This window comes from Pteropus vampyrus, unplaced genomic scaffold, assembly GCF_000151845.1.
Source record: "Pteropus vampyrus isolate Shadow unplaced genomic scaffold, Pvam_2.0 Scaffold28, whole genome shotgun sequence".
Lineage (NCBI taxonomy): Eukaryota > Metazoa > Chordata > Mammalia > Chiroptera > Pteropodidae > Pteropus > Pteropus vampyrus.
The window spans coordinates 923,681-938,870 of NW_011888809.1; the positions used below are offsets into that span (position 1 = coordinate 923,681).

The 15,190-nt window shown below is 35.0% G+C and overlaps 1 protein-coding gene across 1 annotated transcript in view; it reads left to right on the forward strand.

The window, feature by feature from the left end:
- The window catches only part of HADHA (hydroxyacyl-CoA dehydrogenase trifunctional multienzyme complex subunit alpha), a 40,935-nt gene that overhangs the window by 10,626 nt on the left and 15,119 nt on the right, over window positions 1–15,190 (forward strand). The window contains exons 5-10 of the mRNA XM_011356530.2: window positions 6,602–6,740; window positions 7,741–7,860; window positions 9,097–9,199; window positions 12,998–13,120; window positions 13,569–13,687; window positions 14,451–14,507. Coding sequence (XP_011354832.1) covers window positions 6,602–6,740; window positions 7,741–7,860; window positions 9,097–9,199; window positions 12,998–13,120; window positions 13,569–13,687; window positions 14,451–14,507 — 661 coding nt within the window. The remainder of the gene's footprint in view (window positions 1–6,601; window positions 6,741–7,740; window positions 7,861–9,096; window positions 9,200–12,997; window positions 13,121–13,568; window positions 13,688–14,450; window positions 14,508–15,190) is intronic.

Here is a 15,190-nt window from a genome sequence, read left to right on the forward strand (position 1 = left end):
TTTGCTTTTACTTCCCTGCCTTTGAGGTCAAATTCATAAAATCCTCTTTAAGCCCAAGGTCCTTGAGTTTAGTTCCTATGTTTTCTTCTATGCATTTTATTGTTTCAGGTGTTATATTGAGGTCCTTAATCCATTTTGAGTTAATTTTGGTGTGTGATGATAGACAACAGTCTAGTTTCATTCTTTTGCAGGTGGCTTTCCAGTTTTCCCAGCACCACTTATTGAAGAGACTTTCCTTTCTCCACTGTATATTTTTGGCATTTTTGTCGAAAATTACTTGCCCATATAAATATGGGTTTATTTCTGGACTCTGGATTCTGTTCCACTGGTCCGTGTGTCTGTTTTTCTGCCAATACCATGCTGTTTTGATTACTGTGACTTTATAGTATAATTTGAAGTCAGGCAGAGTGATGCCTCCAGCCTCATTCTTTTTTCTCAGGATGGCTTTGGCAATTCGGGGTCTTTTGTGCTTTCATACAAATCTGTGTTTTTTTTGTTCTATCTCTTTAAAAAATACCGATGGGATTTTGATGGGGATTGCATTAAATCTGTATAATGCTTTAGGGAATAAGGTCATTTTAACTATGTTGATTCTTCCAATCCAAGAACACAGAATAGCTTTCCATTTCTTTGTATCTTCTTCAGTTTCTTTTAATAGGGTCTTATAGTTGTCATTATATAGGTCCTTCACATGTTTTGTTAGATTTATTCCTAGGTATTTTATTTTTTTTTGTTGCAATTGCAAAAGGAATTATTTTTTCCAATTCTTGTTCTAACCCTTCATTATTAAAGTATAGGAATGCTATGGATTTTTGAATATTGATTTTGTATCCAGAGACTTTACTGTATTCGCTTATTTCTAGTAGTGTTCTTGTGGAGTCTTTAGGGTTTTCTATATAGAGAATCATGTCATCTGCAAATAGTGACAGTTTGACTTCTTCATTTCCTATTTGGATGCCTTTTATATCTTTCTCTTGCCTGATTGCACTCACTAAGACCTCCAATGTTGTATTGAATAGTGGTGATAGTGGACAGACTTGCCTTGTTTGTGATCTTACAGGGAAGGTTTTTAGTTTTTCACCATTAAGTATAATGTTGGCTGAGGACTTTATTATGTTAAGGTACTTTCTTTCTATACCAATTTTGTTAAGTGTTTTGATCATAAGTGGGTGCTGTGTCTTGTCAAAGGCTTTTTCTGTATCGATATGATCATATGATTCTTATTTTTTAATTTGTTATGTAATGTATCACATTAATCAATTTGCACGTATGTCGAACTATCCTTCTGCCCCTGGGATGAAGCCCACTTGATCATGTTGTATAATCTTGTTAATATGTTGCTGTATTCAGTTCGCTAGTATCTTATTTAGGATTTTTGCATCTGTGTTCATGAGAGATATTGGTCTGTAGTTTTCTTTTTTTGTGTTATCTTTACCAGGTTTTGGTATCAAGGCAATATTGGCCTCAAAATGAGTTGGGAAGTATTGCCTCTTCAATTTTTTGGGAGAGTTTGAGGAGGATAGGTATTAAATCTTCTTCGAATATTTAGTAGAATTCACTGATGAAGCCATCTGGTCCTGGATTTTTACTTTTTGGTAGGTTTTTGATGACTGTTTCAATTTCCATACTGCTGATTGGTCTAAGTACTGGTCCATTTCTTCTAGGTTATTAAATTTGATGTTATATACTTTTTCACAGTATTCTTGTATGATCCTTTGTATTTCTGCAGTGTCTGTCGTAATTTCCCCTCTTTCATCCCTGATTTTGTTTATTTGTGTCCTTTCTCTTTTTTCTTTAGTGAGTCTAGCCAGGAGTTTGCCAATTTTATTAACCTTCTTTAAGAACCAGCTCTTCATTGCATTTATTTTTTCTATGTTTTTGTTTTCAATTTCATGTATTTCTGCTCTAATTTTGATGATTTCTTTCCTTCTGCTGACTTTAGGCTTCATTTGTTCTTTTTCTAGTTTTTTAAGATAAAGTGTTAGGTTGTTTATTTGGGCTTGTTCTTGTTTTTGGAGATAGGCCTGTAATGATATGAACTTTCCTCTTATGACTGCTTTTGCCATGTCCCAAAAGTTTTGATATGTTGTACTATCACTGCCATTCATTTCTTTCCATTTCTTTGTATTTTCTTCAGTTTCTTTTAATAGTCTCGTGATCTCCCTTTTTATTTCTTCTCTGACCCAGTTATTCAGTAGTATGTTATTTAATCTCCATTTATTTGTGGTTCTTTCCGCTCTCTTTTTACAGTTGATCTCTAGTTTCAAAGCATTATGATCAGAGAATATGGTTGGTATGATTTCAACCCTCTTATATTTGTTGAGGCTATCTCTGTGTCCCAGTATGTGGTCAATTCTTGGGAATGTTCCATGTGCACTAGAGAAGAATGTATAATCAGCTGTTTTGGGATGGGAGGCTCTGTAAATGCCAATTATGTCCAGCTGATCTGATGTATCATTTAAGGATGTTATTTCCTTATTGATATTCTGTTTGGATGATCTGTCCATATCTGACAGTGGGGTATTTAGGTCCCCTACTATGATAGTGTTTTGGTCTGTTTCTCCCTTTAGTTCTGTTAGTTTTGCTTTATATATTTCGGAGTTCCCTGATTGGGAGCATAGATATTAATAAGTGTCATATCTTCTTGGTGCATGATTTCCTTTATCATTAAGAAGTGTCTGTCCCTCAGTATCTTTCTTTACCTTTTTGATTGTGAAGTCTATTTCCTCCAATATTAGTACTGCTACTCCCACTTTTCTCTGAATGCCATTTGCTGGAAATATCATTTTCCACCCTTTCACTTTGAGTCTATATATTTTTTCCTCCCTCTTTCATTCCCCCTCCTCCCATCCCCACTTCTACCCCTGACCTATGGATGTTGCCATTTCCCCTTAAGAACTGGATCTTGGAAGGCAGGGTGTCTCCTCCCACCCGCTCACAGTGTGCACCTAGGCCCTGGCACCCCTGGCACACTAGAGCGGCCTGGCGCACCTGGGGGTGCACCTGGGGCTTGGTGCACCTGGGATATGGTCCATGACTCTACCTAGGGCATGAACCCAAGACCTTCTGAGTGTAAAGCAGACATGCTAACCACTATACTATGGAGCCACCTCACTTTGAGTCTATATTTGTCTTTGGAACTGAGATGTGTCTCTTGTAGGCAGCATATGGTTGGGTTTTGTTTTTTGATCCAATCTGCAACTCTGTGCCTTTTTATTGTTAAGTTCAGTCCATTAACATTTAGAGTGATTATTGAAATATGAGGTCTTATAGCCATTTTATCTTTTGCTTTCTGGTAGCTCGATGTTTCTATTGCTTCCTTGTCCTTGTGTTTCTGTTTTCTTTATTTTGGTTAGTTTTTGTGGGTTTTCCCTCTGGTCCTCCTTGTTTTATGTTGGATACTTCGGTTCTAAATCTTTGGCCTGTGGTTATCATTACAAGTATGAAAAGGGTAGTTGTATATATACAGTCCTACCTTATCTCCATTCCCCTTGGTGAATTTGGATCTTTGAATCCTCCCCTTTTCAGTCATTGTCTCCATTTGTCCCTACATATGCTGAATGTTCATTACTCTCTTGCTATAGCAAATGTCTTCTTATTTTAAGCTTATAATGCCCTGTTCATTGTAGGAGTTGCTCTCTTCTGCTTTTTCTAGCCTGCTAGTCCCTTACTCCTAATTGTGCTTTTTTTTTTTTTTTTTTTTTTTTTTGTCATTTTGTTTTAAGTGAGCTGACCTCTTTCAGAATTTCCTGTAGTGCTGGCCTCGAAGTGGAGAATTCCCTCAATTTTTGTATGTCTGGAAAGATCTTTATATCTAAAGGAGAGCTTAACTGGGAACATTATTCTTGGCTGGTAGTTCCTTTCATTTAATAGTTTGAATATTTGATTCTACTCCTTTCTGGCTTATAAGGTTTGTGTTGAAAAGTCCGATGATAATCTGATGGGTTTTCCTTTATAAGTTACTATCTTCTTTTCCCTGGCTGCCCTGAGAATTCTCTTTGTCGTTGATTTTTGATCATTTTAATATGATGTGTCTAGGTGAAGGCCTTTTTGGGTTGAGATAATTGAGTGTTCTATTGACTTCTTAAATTCCAAGCTCCATCTCATTCTTTAGATGTGGGAAATTCTTGTCAACTTTTGTCTGAAAATGCCTTCTAATCCCTGCTCCTTTTTGTCTCCGAGAATTCCCATTGTTCTTATGTTTCCTCTCCTGGTGCTATCAGCTAGTTCTTGTATTTCTCTTTCATTATTTTTCATTCTTCGGTTTCTCTCTTCTTCTTTCTGATTTATTTCTAGATTTCTGTCTTCGATATCACTGATCCTTTCCTCTACTTGATCGACTCTATCTCCCAAGCTTGTTATTTCATTTTTCAACTCTTGCAGTGTGCTCTTTATCTCCAGAAGGTCTATTCGGTTCTTTTTGAGGATTTCAGTCTCCTTGCTAAAGAACTCATTCTGTTCATCTAGTTGTTTTCTCAGTTCTTGAAATTGTTGATATGATTTGTTTCGAATGTCACTGAGTTTTTTCAGAAGTACCATTCTGAATTCTGTCATTTAAGTTGCATATTTCTATGTCTGTAAGCTTATTTTCTGGAGATTTTTCTCTTTCTGAGCTACTTTGTCACCTTGGTTGTTCATGGTGTTTAATGGACTAATTCTCCACCTAGACATTAATGGAAGTGTGTTCTGCCTTTTTTTTTTAATTCCAGAAAGATTTATTATATAATGGTCTCTAGCCTGTTGCAAATTAAGGTGTTTTTCTTTTGGTTTCCAGTAGGTGGCGTCTAAGCCTCTTGAATCTGTGCTTTATATAAAGTATTAATAATGTCTTTTTTTCCTTATAGATGTTTAATCATGCTCGCTATCTTCAATCTTAGGTCCTGTCAGTGTTAGTGACAGTTTCGGTAGCGTTTGCTCATATTCCCCTGGGGTTCTGCAGCGTTCCATCTCCATGGGTATGGGAGGAGGGGCCCTCTGGGTTGGGAGTTGGAGCTGTGGCTGGTAAAAATCAGCTGTTGTTTCTCTTCCGCCCTGCTTTTCTGCCATCCCCATTTCTCTGCCTTTTACCCCCTGATGATTGGGCACTGCCACTGGCCGCGTAGAGCTCACAGCAGTCCCAGGCAGGGCTATTCAGGGAACTCGCCGCTCCTTTTCCCCTCTCCCTCCTCCTGCAGGGAGCTCCGGCTGCTGCGAGAGGCAGCTTCTTTGTTTCTCCCAGTCCACCGCCTGACACCCAGGGTTCTGACCTGTGGTAGCTCTTATGCGCAGATCCCATGCTCAGATGTGCTGGTGTGCAGTTTGGGTGGTTTTTGTTGAGTCTTAGGTATTCAGCTTATTGTTGTTTCAAGGAGAGAGATCTGGGAATGTCTCTCACGCCGCCATGTTTAATCCAGTCTCTAGAAATTTTTAAATATTCTGTATAATGTTTATTTTTAGAAAAAACAAAATTATATCGAGCGTTTTATCTTCTGGTTCAGTTATTTGAGCCTAGTTGAGACACTGGTATACCTGTCAGTAGGTACCTAAATCCATAGGAAAATACTTGCAGCTTCCATGAGGCTGGATAAGCAATTTCCAGCATATGAAATGACAGAAGACTAGTTGTCTTTGGTCAGAAGTACAAGATTCACAGCTTAAATGTGATCAGAAACAGAGTAAGTAGCAAATGAAACAAACAACTTAAAGAACATTGATTATAACATTATTATAACAGAGCTTTTTTAACTATTAGGGCATCTATTTAAGGTTTTAGATCACAACTTGGAAGCTTTTTTTTTTTCCCCCCAATTACAGTTGACATTCAGTATTATGTTATATTAGCTTCAGGTGTACAGCATAATAGTTAGACATTTCTATAACTTACGAAGTGATCCCCCTATTTAGTCTAGTATCCACCTGCCACTATACATAATTATTATATATTATTGACTATACTCCCTTTGCTCCCCATGACTGTTTTGTAACTACCAATTTGTATTTTTTAATCTGTTCACCTTTTTCACCCAGCCCTCCAACCCCCCTCCCATCTGGCAACCATCAGTTTGTTCTCTGTATCTAGGAATCTGTTTCCATTTTATTCGTTCATTTATTTTGTTCTTTAGACTTCACATATAAGTGAGATCATTTAGTATTTGTCTTTCTCTGTCTGTTGTATTTCACTTAGCCTAAAACCCTCTAGGTCCATCTATGCCGTTGTATTGAAAGCTTTTTCTTCTGCCATTTTGATTGCTGTTTAATCTGAAAGCTACCTCATAGGAAAAATCTTTAATGTGATAGTGAAAATATTTACCGGAAGGTGATTTTCTCATGTACAGATCTTTATGATCTAATGATTTGTTCTAGAAGTAAAAATAAATTATATAACATGTTTTGTTTCATGGTGTCTGGATCCAGAAACTTAATAGTCTTTATAAAGCGCTGATGTCAGTGATATTAGTGCTCTCTGAGGCAGAACCATTTTTCAACTTCCGAGTTTTTGAAGATTTACTACCACATACTGGTCTATGATAGGATGAGGATGTAGTAGTTGAGGTATTTAACAAAGTAGGCTATAATTTCATCTTTTATTTTTTTCTCTTCTCCACTTCCATGTTTACTGCAGCATGATAGCCACTTGCAAGACCTCTCAAGAGGCAACTGAGCTCTCACAGGAAGGACAGAGAATATTTGAGAAACTTGAGAAGTCTCCAAAGCCTGTTGTGGCTGCCATCAATGGATCCTGCTTAGGAGGAGGACTTGAGGTAGAGATTTATTCCAAAGTCACTATTTAGCTCATTGGTGGGCTTCACCAGCTATAAATTTGTAGGCTACTATTTTGCCTAAGAAAAGTTCTCTTTTTAGTTATCAAACTTCTGAATAGGTCTTAGTCCTTATTCTCCTGGCACAGAGCATGTGAACCAAAGTGTGGTGTTTTCATTTATAAATTGAGAAGATTTGAACTAGATCTCTTAGGTCTCTTTCAGTTCTAAAAACCTGATTCAAGTTTGCAGGGCAAAGATTCAGAAGCACGATCCATGCTCTTGAGCTGTTTAAGTCTAGTTGAGACACAAAGCATAATATAATATATAACATTATATGTTATATGTACTAACATATACTTAAGTGCTTTGTGAGTAGTAAAGATGGTAAATGATACAAGATTCGAGAGGAGAGATGCTTACTAGACTGGAGCATGTAGGAAAAAAGGGGAAAAGAAAATAACATGTATTGCTCATTTATTACATGCTGTGCTCTATGCTAGACACTTTCATGCATATTAATTAAGGAAACCTGTGCCAAGGCCTAAAAAATTGGCACAATTCGATTAATCAGAATAGTGGAGAAAAAAGCATTCCACGTAGGCGAGCTGTGAGCCAAGACAGGGATGAGCAGAGCCTATTAGTACATTATAAGTAGGCCTGCTTAATTGAAAAGGAGAGTTTCTATAGAGTACAGAGCTTCTTAACTTGGGGTGCATATATAATCATGTGTGCATTTTTCTATTGAGAGCTTCCATAGCTTTCAGCAGACTTTTTTTTAAGAGATCTGCAACCTAAAAAAAAGGTCAATAAATTAGGGGAAAAGTGTGAAAATAAGGCTGGAAAGGTAAATTGTAGAAAGCCTTAAATGGCAGCCTAAGGAAATATGGGTTATCCGATGGGTACATTCCTGCTTTTTAAGTAATCTTTAGACTCTCACAGATCCTAAGATGTTATAAAGTTACATTTGCTAACATTCTAATTTTCTTTCATTTGTTTGAAGCTTGCCATTTCATGCCAATACAGAATAGCAACAAAAGATAAAAAAACAGTATTAGGTACCCCTGAAGTCTTACTGGGGCTCTTACCAGGAGCAGGAGGCACACAAAGGCTGCCCAAAATGGTGAGTGTAAGACCTCTTTGTGAACCTTAGAACCTCAGTACCTATATGCCCCTTTAGCCCTTTAGATCTATTTCCTCTTGTGCAAAAGGCATAATATGGGTATTCATTGTAGAAACCAAATAAAATATGGTATATAGGATCAGTAACATTTTTATTCCTGTTATTTGTTTTTTCAGTTCAATTTTTATTGTTTTAATTCCTTGATCAAAATTACTGATCAAGGTCCTTTGTTAGCCCCTGAAGAAGGATAAAGAAAATAACGTACATGTTTTACCTCTCTGAAGCTTATAGTTTAATCTGTTCCTTCTCTGTGCGGTGCCATCTTAGCAGTTTTTCAAATCCAAAAGTCATATTTCATGATAAATGTAAAAGGCAGACCTTTTCCTTGATTTAGGTGATCTCATTGTTGTATTCTATAGAACCAGAAGAGGCCCATCAGGCCCTTGAATTCTTAAGGAGAGAGGAAGGACAGGAAGGACCTAGAGGCTACAGAACAATCTTAATATGAAACTTGAGGGCCCGCTCAACTCACAGCTTCTGGCACTATAGATTCCTCAGTGAAAACAAGGCTCAGTAGAAATACTCGTGGAGGAAAGTTGATATGAGCTGGGCACAAAAATAGGAAGGTTTATAGTGTTAGTTTCCTTATAATAAATAGTATACATTCCTTCATAGGAATTGTCAACAGGATTTATTGAAAGAATGAATAAGCCTATATGTGTGTAGAAAATATTGATGAATTTCTTTTCTTTTATTTTGTTATACTTTGTATTTGAATATTGTTAGGAGCCATTCTTCTAGTACCTACATAAGAATCCCTTAGCTGAGTTCTATTTTTATTAAGCCTAAAATTCTATCTAAAGACATTGTCAAAACTATAAGGTTTCTTAGAGTCTCCACTAGTTCCAGTATAGGAATTTTAAATATTTTATAAATGATAGAAAAGAAACTCAGAATAACATAAATGCACAATTTTAGGAAACATGAAATAATTTCTCTACCTTATGAATTCCATACTGAGCTAAAAGAAGAGATATAAAGACAATTTTGCTTCAGCTGAAGATTCCTAATCCCAAAAGTTACCTGAATGTGTATCAGTATGTAAAATATAACTGATCAGTAAATAGCAAAACAATTTTGGTTTGCCTTTTCTCACTTTAGTACTTATTTTGCTCAGTCGAATGATTCGTTGACTATAATTGTGACTCTGACATTCGATCCTTGCTTGCCTGTTAGGTGGGTCTGCCTTCTGCTTTTGACATGATGCTGACTGGTAGAAGTATTCGTGCAGACAGAGCAAAGAAAATGGGATTGGTTGACCAATTGGTAGAACCCCTGGGTAAGTGTTAGCATGCCTCACAGTTGGGTCTTATTATTTACTTTCTTAAAGAGTTAATATCTTGAATATTGGTTAGAGTAAAACTCAAACTCTTAAGAGTCAACATTCTGAAGAGTGAAGTTTTCTAAAAATTATAATAACTCAATCATTTCAACATCACCCCAATTTCTTTTTTATTTTATAATTTGGACACAGGCATACAGAATTAAGTCATTATTTTTGGTTCATAAATTACCTGTATCATTATCCATGATAACCCACCTTCATTTTTGCTGTTTTAGTAATATAATAAACACATGTGAAATAACTAACCTGAGAATATTAACAGTAGTTGTATGCTGATGTGTTACTTCTGTGTACAATTTCTCGGTTCCCCTTCACCCAAGGAAATCACTATCCAGATTGTGTGGTCATCACCCTCTTTCATTTCTTAAAAATCAGCATTATGAAGATGTTATTTACATAATAATAAATTTGTCACTTTTTAATGTACAATTTGGATTTTTACAAATGTATATAGCTGTGTAAACACAACTACAGTCATACAATAGGATATTTCTAGTATGTAGTTTTTTCGTGTCTTCTTTCATTTGGCATAATGCTTCTGAGATTTATCCGTGTTGTTGTATATGTCAGCAGTTTGTTCCTTCTTATTGCTGAGTGTTAGTCCACTGTATAGATATACTATAATTTGTTTATCCACCCAATAATGGACAATTGAATTGTTTCCAATTTGAGGCTGTTTCGAATAAAGCGGCTACGAACATTCATCCACAGGTCTTTATGTAGACATGTGTTTCATTTCTGTTGGACAAATACCAAAGAGCAGTTTGCCTGGACCATATGGTAGATGTATGTTTAGCTTTTAAGAAACTGTCAAACTTTTCCCAAAGTGATAATACCATTTTGCTTTCCTACCAGCATTATATGAAAGTTCTAGTTACCAACCAGTTTTCATGGTCAGTCTTTTTAATTTTAGACATTCTAATAGGAGTGTAGTGCTATCTCATTGTGATTTAATTTGTAAGATACTGAGTTTCTTTTATGTGTTTATTTGCCTTCTGTATATCTTCTGGTGAAGCGCCTGTTCAAACGTTTTACCCATTTCGTTTGAATTGTTTTTATTATTGTGTTTCAGAGTTCTTTATATATCAGGATACAAGTCTTTTATGAGATTTGTGATTTTCAGATATTTTCTCCCTGTCCATGGCTTGTCTTTTCATTATCTAAGAGCAGAAATTCTTAATTTTGATGATGTCCAAGGTCTTTTTTTATGGATCATACTGTTGGTAGTGTAGCTAAGAAATCTTTTCCTCACAAGATCTCAAAGATTTTCTCATATATTTTCTTCTGGAAATTTTGTAGTTTAGCTTTTACATTTTGGTCTGTGATCCTTTTCAAGTTAACTTTTGTATATGGTGTAAGGTAAAGATCGAGTCATTTGTTTTTGTTTTTGTTTTCATTTTTGCATAGGAATATCCAAATGTCCTGGCACAAGTCCTCTTTCCCCTTTGAACACCTTGGTCAATAATCAGTTGACCAAATATATAGGGTCTGTATCTGGATTTCCTCTCTTCAATTATCTGTGTGTCTTTACTTAAGCCAGTATCACACTGTCTTAATGATTGTTTTTTTGTTGTAACGCTTGAAATCGGGTAGTGTGACCCTCTTCAACTTAGTTCTCTTCTTTCAAAATTATTTTGCCTATACTAGTTTCTTTGCATTTACATATAAATTTTGTAATCATCTATATCTACAAAAGTACCCGCTAGGATTTCGATTGGAATGCATTGAATCAATGTATCAATTTGGGGAGAATTGATATCTTTAAAATATTGAGTCTTTTCATCCTGAACAGAGTATAACTCTGTTTGTTTAGGTCATCTTTAATTTCTCTTAGCACTATTTTTTACTTTTTATCGAACATATCTTATACACATTTTGTTATTACGAATAAGTATTTCATACTTTGGACCAGTATATTTTTTTACTTTAATTTGTCATTAATTACTAATATTTATAAATAAAATTTATTTTTGTACATAGACCTTGCATTCTGTGATTTTGCTAAATTTATTCTAGCTTTTTTGTAGATTGCTAAGGATTTTCTACATAAATAATCATGTTAACTACAAATAAAGGCATTTTTGTCTTCTTTCTTTCCCATCTGGTTGGCATTTATTTCTTTTCCTTGACTGACTACAGTAGCTAAGATCTTTAGTACAATACTGTATAGACGTGGATAAAAGCAGATATTGTTAACTTGTTCCAATCTTAGGGGAAAGTGTTCACTCTGATGCTGTAGGTATATGGTATTAGTTGTTGCTTTTTCATATATGCCCTTTATCAGATTATAATGTTCCTTTTATTTATAGTTTGCTGAGAATAGATGTTGAATTTTGTCAGTTGCATCTAATAAGATGATTGTGTGGGCTTTTTCTTTTTTAGTCTATCATTAATGTTGATTACCCTGATTTTTTGACCATTTCAACCAACTCTGCATTCCTGGAATAAACTCCACTTGGTCATGATGTATCGTTGGCTGGATCAGCTAAAATTTTGTAAAGGAATTTTATGTCTTGTCATGAGAAATAATGGTCTTAGGGATAATTTTCCTTTCTTGTGATATTTTTGCCTGGTATTGGTATCAGGATAATACTGGTTTCATAAAATGAGTTGGAAAATATTCCCTCCTCTTCTATTTTCTGGAAGATTTTGTGTAGAATTGGTATTATTTCTTCCTTAAATACTTAATAGAATTCATTGGTGAAATGATATGGACTTGGAGTTTTCTTCCTTGGGAAGGTTTTACCTATGAATTCAATTTCCTCAATAAACATAGGGCTATTTAAGTTCACCATTTGAGTGAGCTGTGGCTGTTTGTTTTTCAAAGATTTTATCTGTTTCATTAAACTTGATATTGCAATAAAGTTATTCATAGTACTTCATTATTATTCTTTTAATATCTTTATAATCTGTAATGACGTCTCCTCTTTCATGCCTGATATTGATAATGCGTCTTCTCTCTTTTTGCCCTGATGAGTCACTTTATTGATCTTTTCTAAGAACCAGCTTTTAGTTTCATTGATTTTCTCCGGTTTTGTTTGTTTGTTTGCTGTTTTATTGATTTCAGCTGTTTCATTCTTTCTTTCTGCTTGCTTTTGCATTTTATTTATTCTTTTTCTTGTTTCCTAAGGTAGAACCTTAGACAATTGATTTTAGGCCTTTCTTCTTTTTTAACATAAACATTTAAATTCATAAATTTCCCTCTTAGCATTGCTTTATCCGAATATTTTAATATTATGTTTTCACTTCCATGAATGTCAAAATATTTTCAGATTTCTTTTGTCATCTCTTCTTTGATCTGTGTGTAATTTAGAAGTATGTTACTTAATATTAATATTTTAGTATTAAAATATTAATTTCCAAATATTTAGGGGTTATTTCAGATATATTTCTGTTATTGATTTCCAGTTTAATGTTACTTAATATTAATATTTTAGTATTAAAATATTAATTTCCAAATATTTAGGGGTTATTTCAGATATATTTCTGTTATTGATTTCCAGTTTAATTTGTTGTAGTCAGAATACAGTCAGTCCTTATTATTTGCGGGTTCCTTAGCTGTGGGCACATGGTTCATGACTATGCCATCATCAACCAGTCAGGTCCGACATGGAAAGCCGTACCAGAAGTGGGTACCAGAACATGCCTAGTTTTGGCATGCCTAGGTTTTTGCCTACCTGGGACTGATCTAAGCCTGATTTGCATTCCAGTCTGTTGCGTTCGTTTTTACAGGACCAGGATTAAAACCTCCAGAGGAACGGACAATTGAATACCTAGAAGAAGTTGCAATTACTTTTGCCAAAGGACTAGCCGATAAGAAAATCTCTCCAAAGAGAGCCAAGGGATTGGTGGAAAGTGAGTTTTGTTATTAAAGAGCAAAGGCAAAGCTTATTTCCAGGGAGTTTAATTTTATTTGCTGTAAATCTTAAATGAGGGAGAGATAAATGCATTATTTACTTGAAGTGTAAAGTCAACCTTAAAAGGTGCAACAGCTATGTTCTAAGGTCAAGTTCTGAACCTTACATTGGTTAGTTAAGACTATTAAAAACTTTTTATTTTGGAAAATTTTAGACATTAATACAAGAGTAGAGTATTTGGAATACTATGCCCATGTACCCAGCATTTATCAACTAATGAAACTATATTCAAAGACGTGCTTAGGTTGAAATCTAGATTTTGTATATCAGAGTAGAGAGTAATTCTTTCAGATAGCTAGAACTACTGCATTTTTATTGAGTTTACAGAACAAACTAACGAGGAAAGCTTAGTGCCAATAAGTATCTAAAAGGATTTTACTTTACAGAATTGACATCGTATGCCATGAATATTCCATTTGTCAGGCAACAAGTTTACAAAAAGGTGGAAGAAAAAGTACAAAAGCAGACCAAAGGTCTTTATCCTGCACCTCTGAAAATAATTGACGTGAGTCTTTTCCCCATATGCTCAGATTTCTTATATTTCCTCCCTTTGTATAGCACAGTACTCTTTATTGCCATTCTGGACCATGTATGCTACTACGAAAGTTCTTAATTCTGCTATTAAAGTACCAAAAATAAGGGAAGAAGATAGCAAGCTCTAAGGACTCATAAATTGATGTATTGGGGGATAATCAGTGCCAGGCATACTTATTAGTTGATGAGTTTAAAACTACCAGTTATAAGCCAAGAACCTATGTCATATCAGTATAAATGCCCAGTAAAATATTGGACATTTATAAAGAGGTAGTTGAAACAAAATTGATGGCTGTATTGTATCCTTAGTCAAAGTCAATGTCAGTACCTAAAGTACTGTCTCAGTGCCTTCCCGGTGCCATAATTATAAAAAAGATATGATATAGTGAGGTTCTGAAAAAAATCAAAGACAGTTAAAATGATCACAGTGTTGATTGAAGAGAGTTCTGTCTAAAAATAGACTTTAAAACAGAACTCTTCAATCTAGAAGGTCTAAGATTAGGAGAGCATATAATCAAAGACCACAGAATTGGAGAGTGACTCAGTCAAGAGATATATTTTGAATGGAAGACATGAAAGTACATAAAATATGAAGCATGATCCCCTACCTCTATTCATCTAGACTTTACTCTTTAAAGACTAACAACACTAGCTGTTTTATTTAGCATTATTATACATCTGGCCAATATCCTTAAACAAGCCAACAATGAGCAAGTACCTTATATGTTTTTTAGGTGGTGAAGACTGGAATTGAGCAAGGGAAAGATGCTGGCTATCTCTCTGAATCTCAGGTAAAGTTGTTCCCTTTCAATTTTTATTACATACAAGAACACCAAATACAAGGAAATGTTTTGTACCCACTTAAAGAAGAAAAGGAACACAGGAACCAGCTTCACCCCTTTCACTTTCTGAATTGGTGATATGTCAGATTTAAGTGGTTTGGGTTGTTTTTAAGTTTTAAGCAATCATCGAAGAATGATTTCTCTTCGATAACAGGACAAAAGATATCTGAAGAGCTCATGACAAATTCCAGAGAAAACATTTCTTGTACCTCATTGCTTATTACAGTTCATTTCTGATTTATTCTTTTACATCATAACCAAGTCACATGTACATATGTATGGTAAAATTGAAGCATATTTCATGAATCAATAATTGTCCTCACTGTGTGCATTGTACTAGGTATTTCCTGTCTGTTCTGCTTATCACAACTCGCTAAATTCATGACCACTGATGGATCTCTACCCATAGTTTGAAAAATCACTGGTTTATTATATAGAACCTACTGCATCAAGATTAGTAAAGCATTGATTCTGTAAAACATTGTTTCATATTTTATTAGAACATGATAGCAATTTTACTGGAGGGATTTCTTCCTAAAAATACTATTTGAAACCATATAATCGTACCAGTAAATTCCAGTAATATTCATGGTGATATTAGCTAACATCGAGACTTAGTCATTTTACTAGTG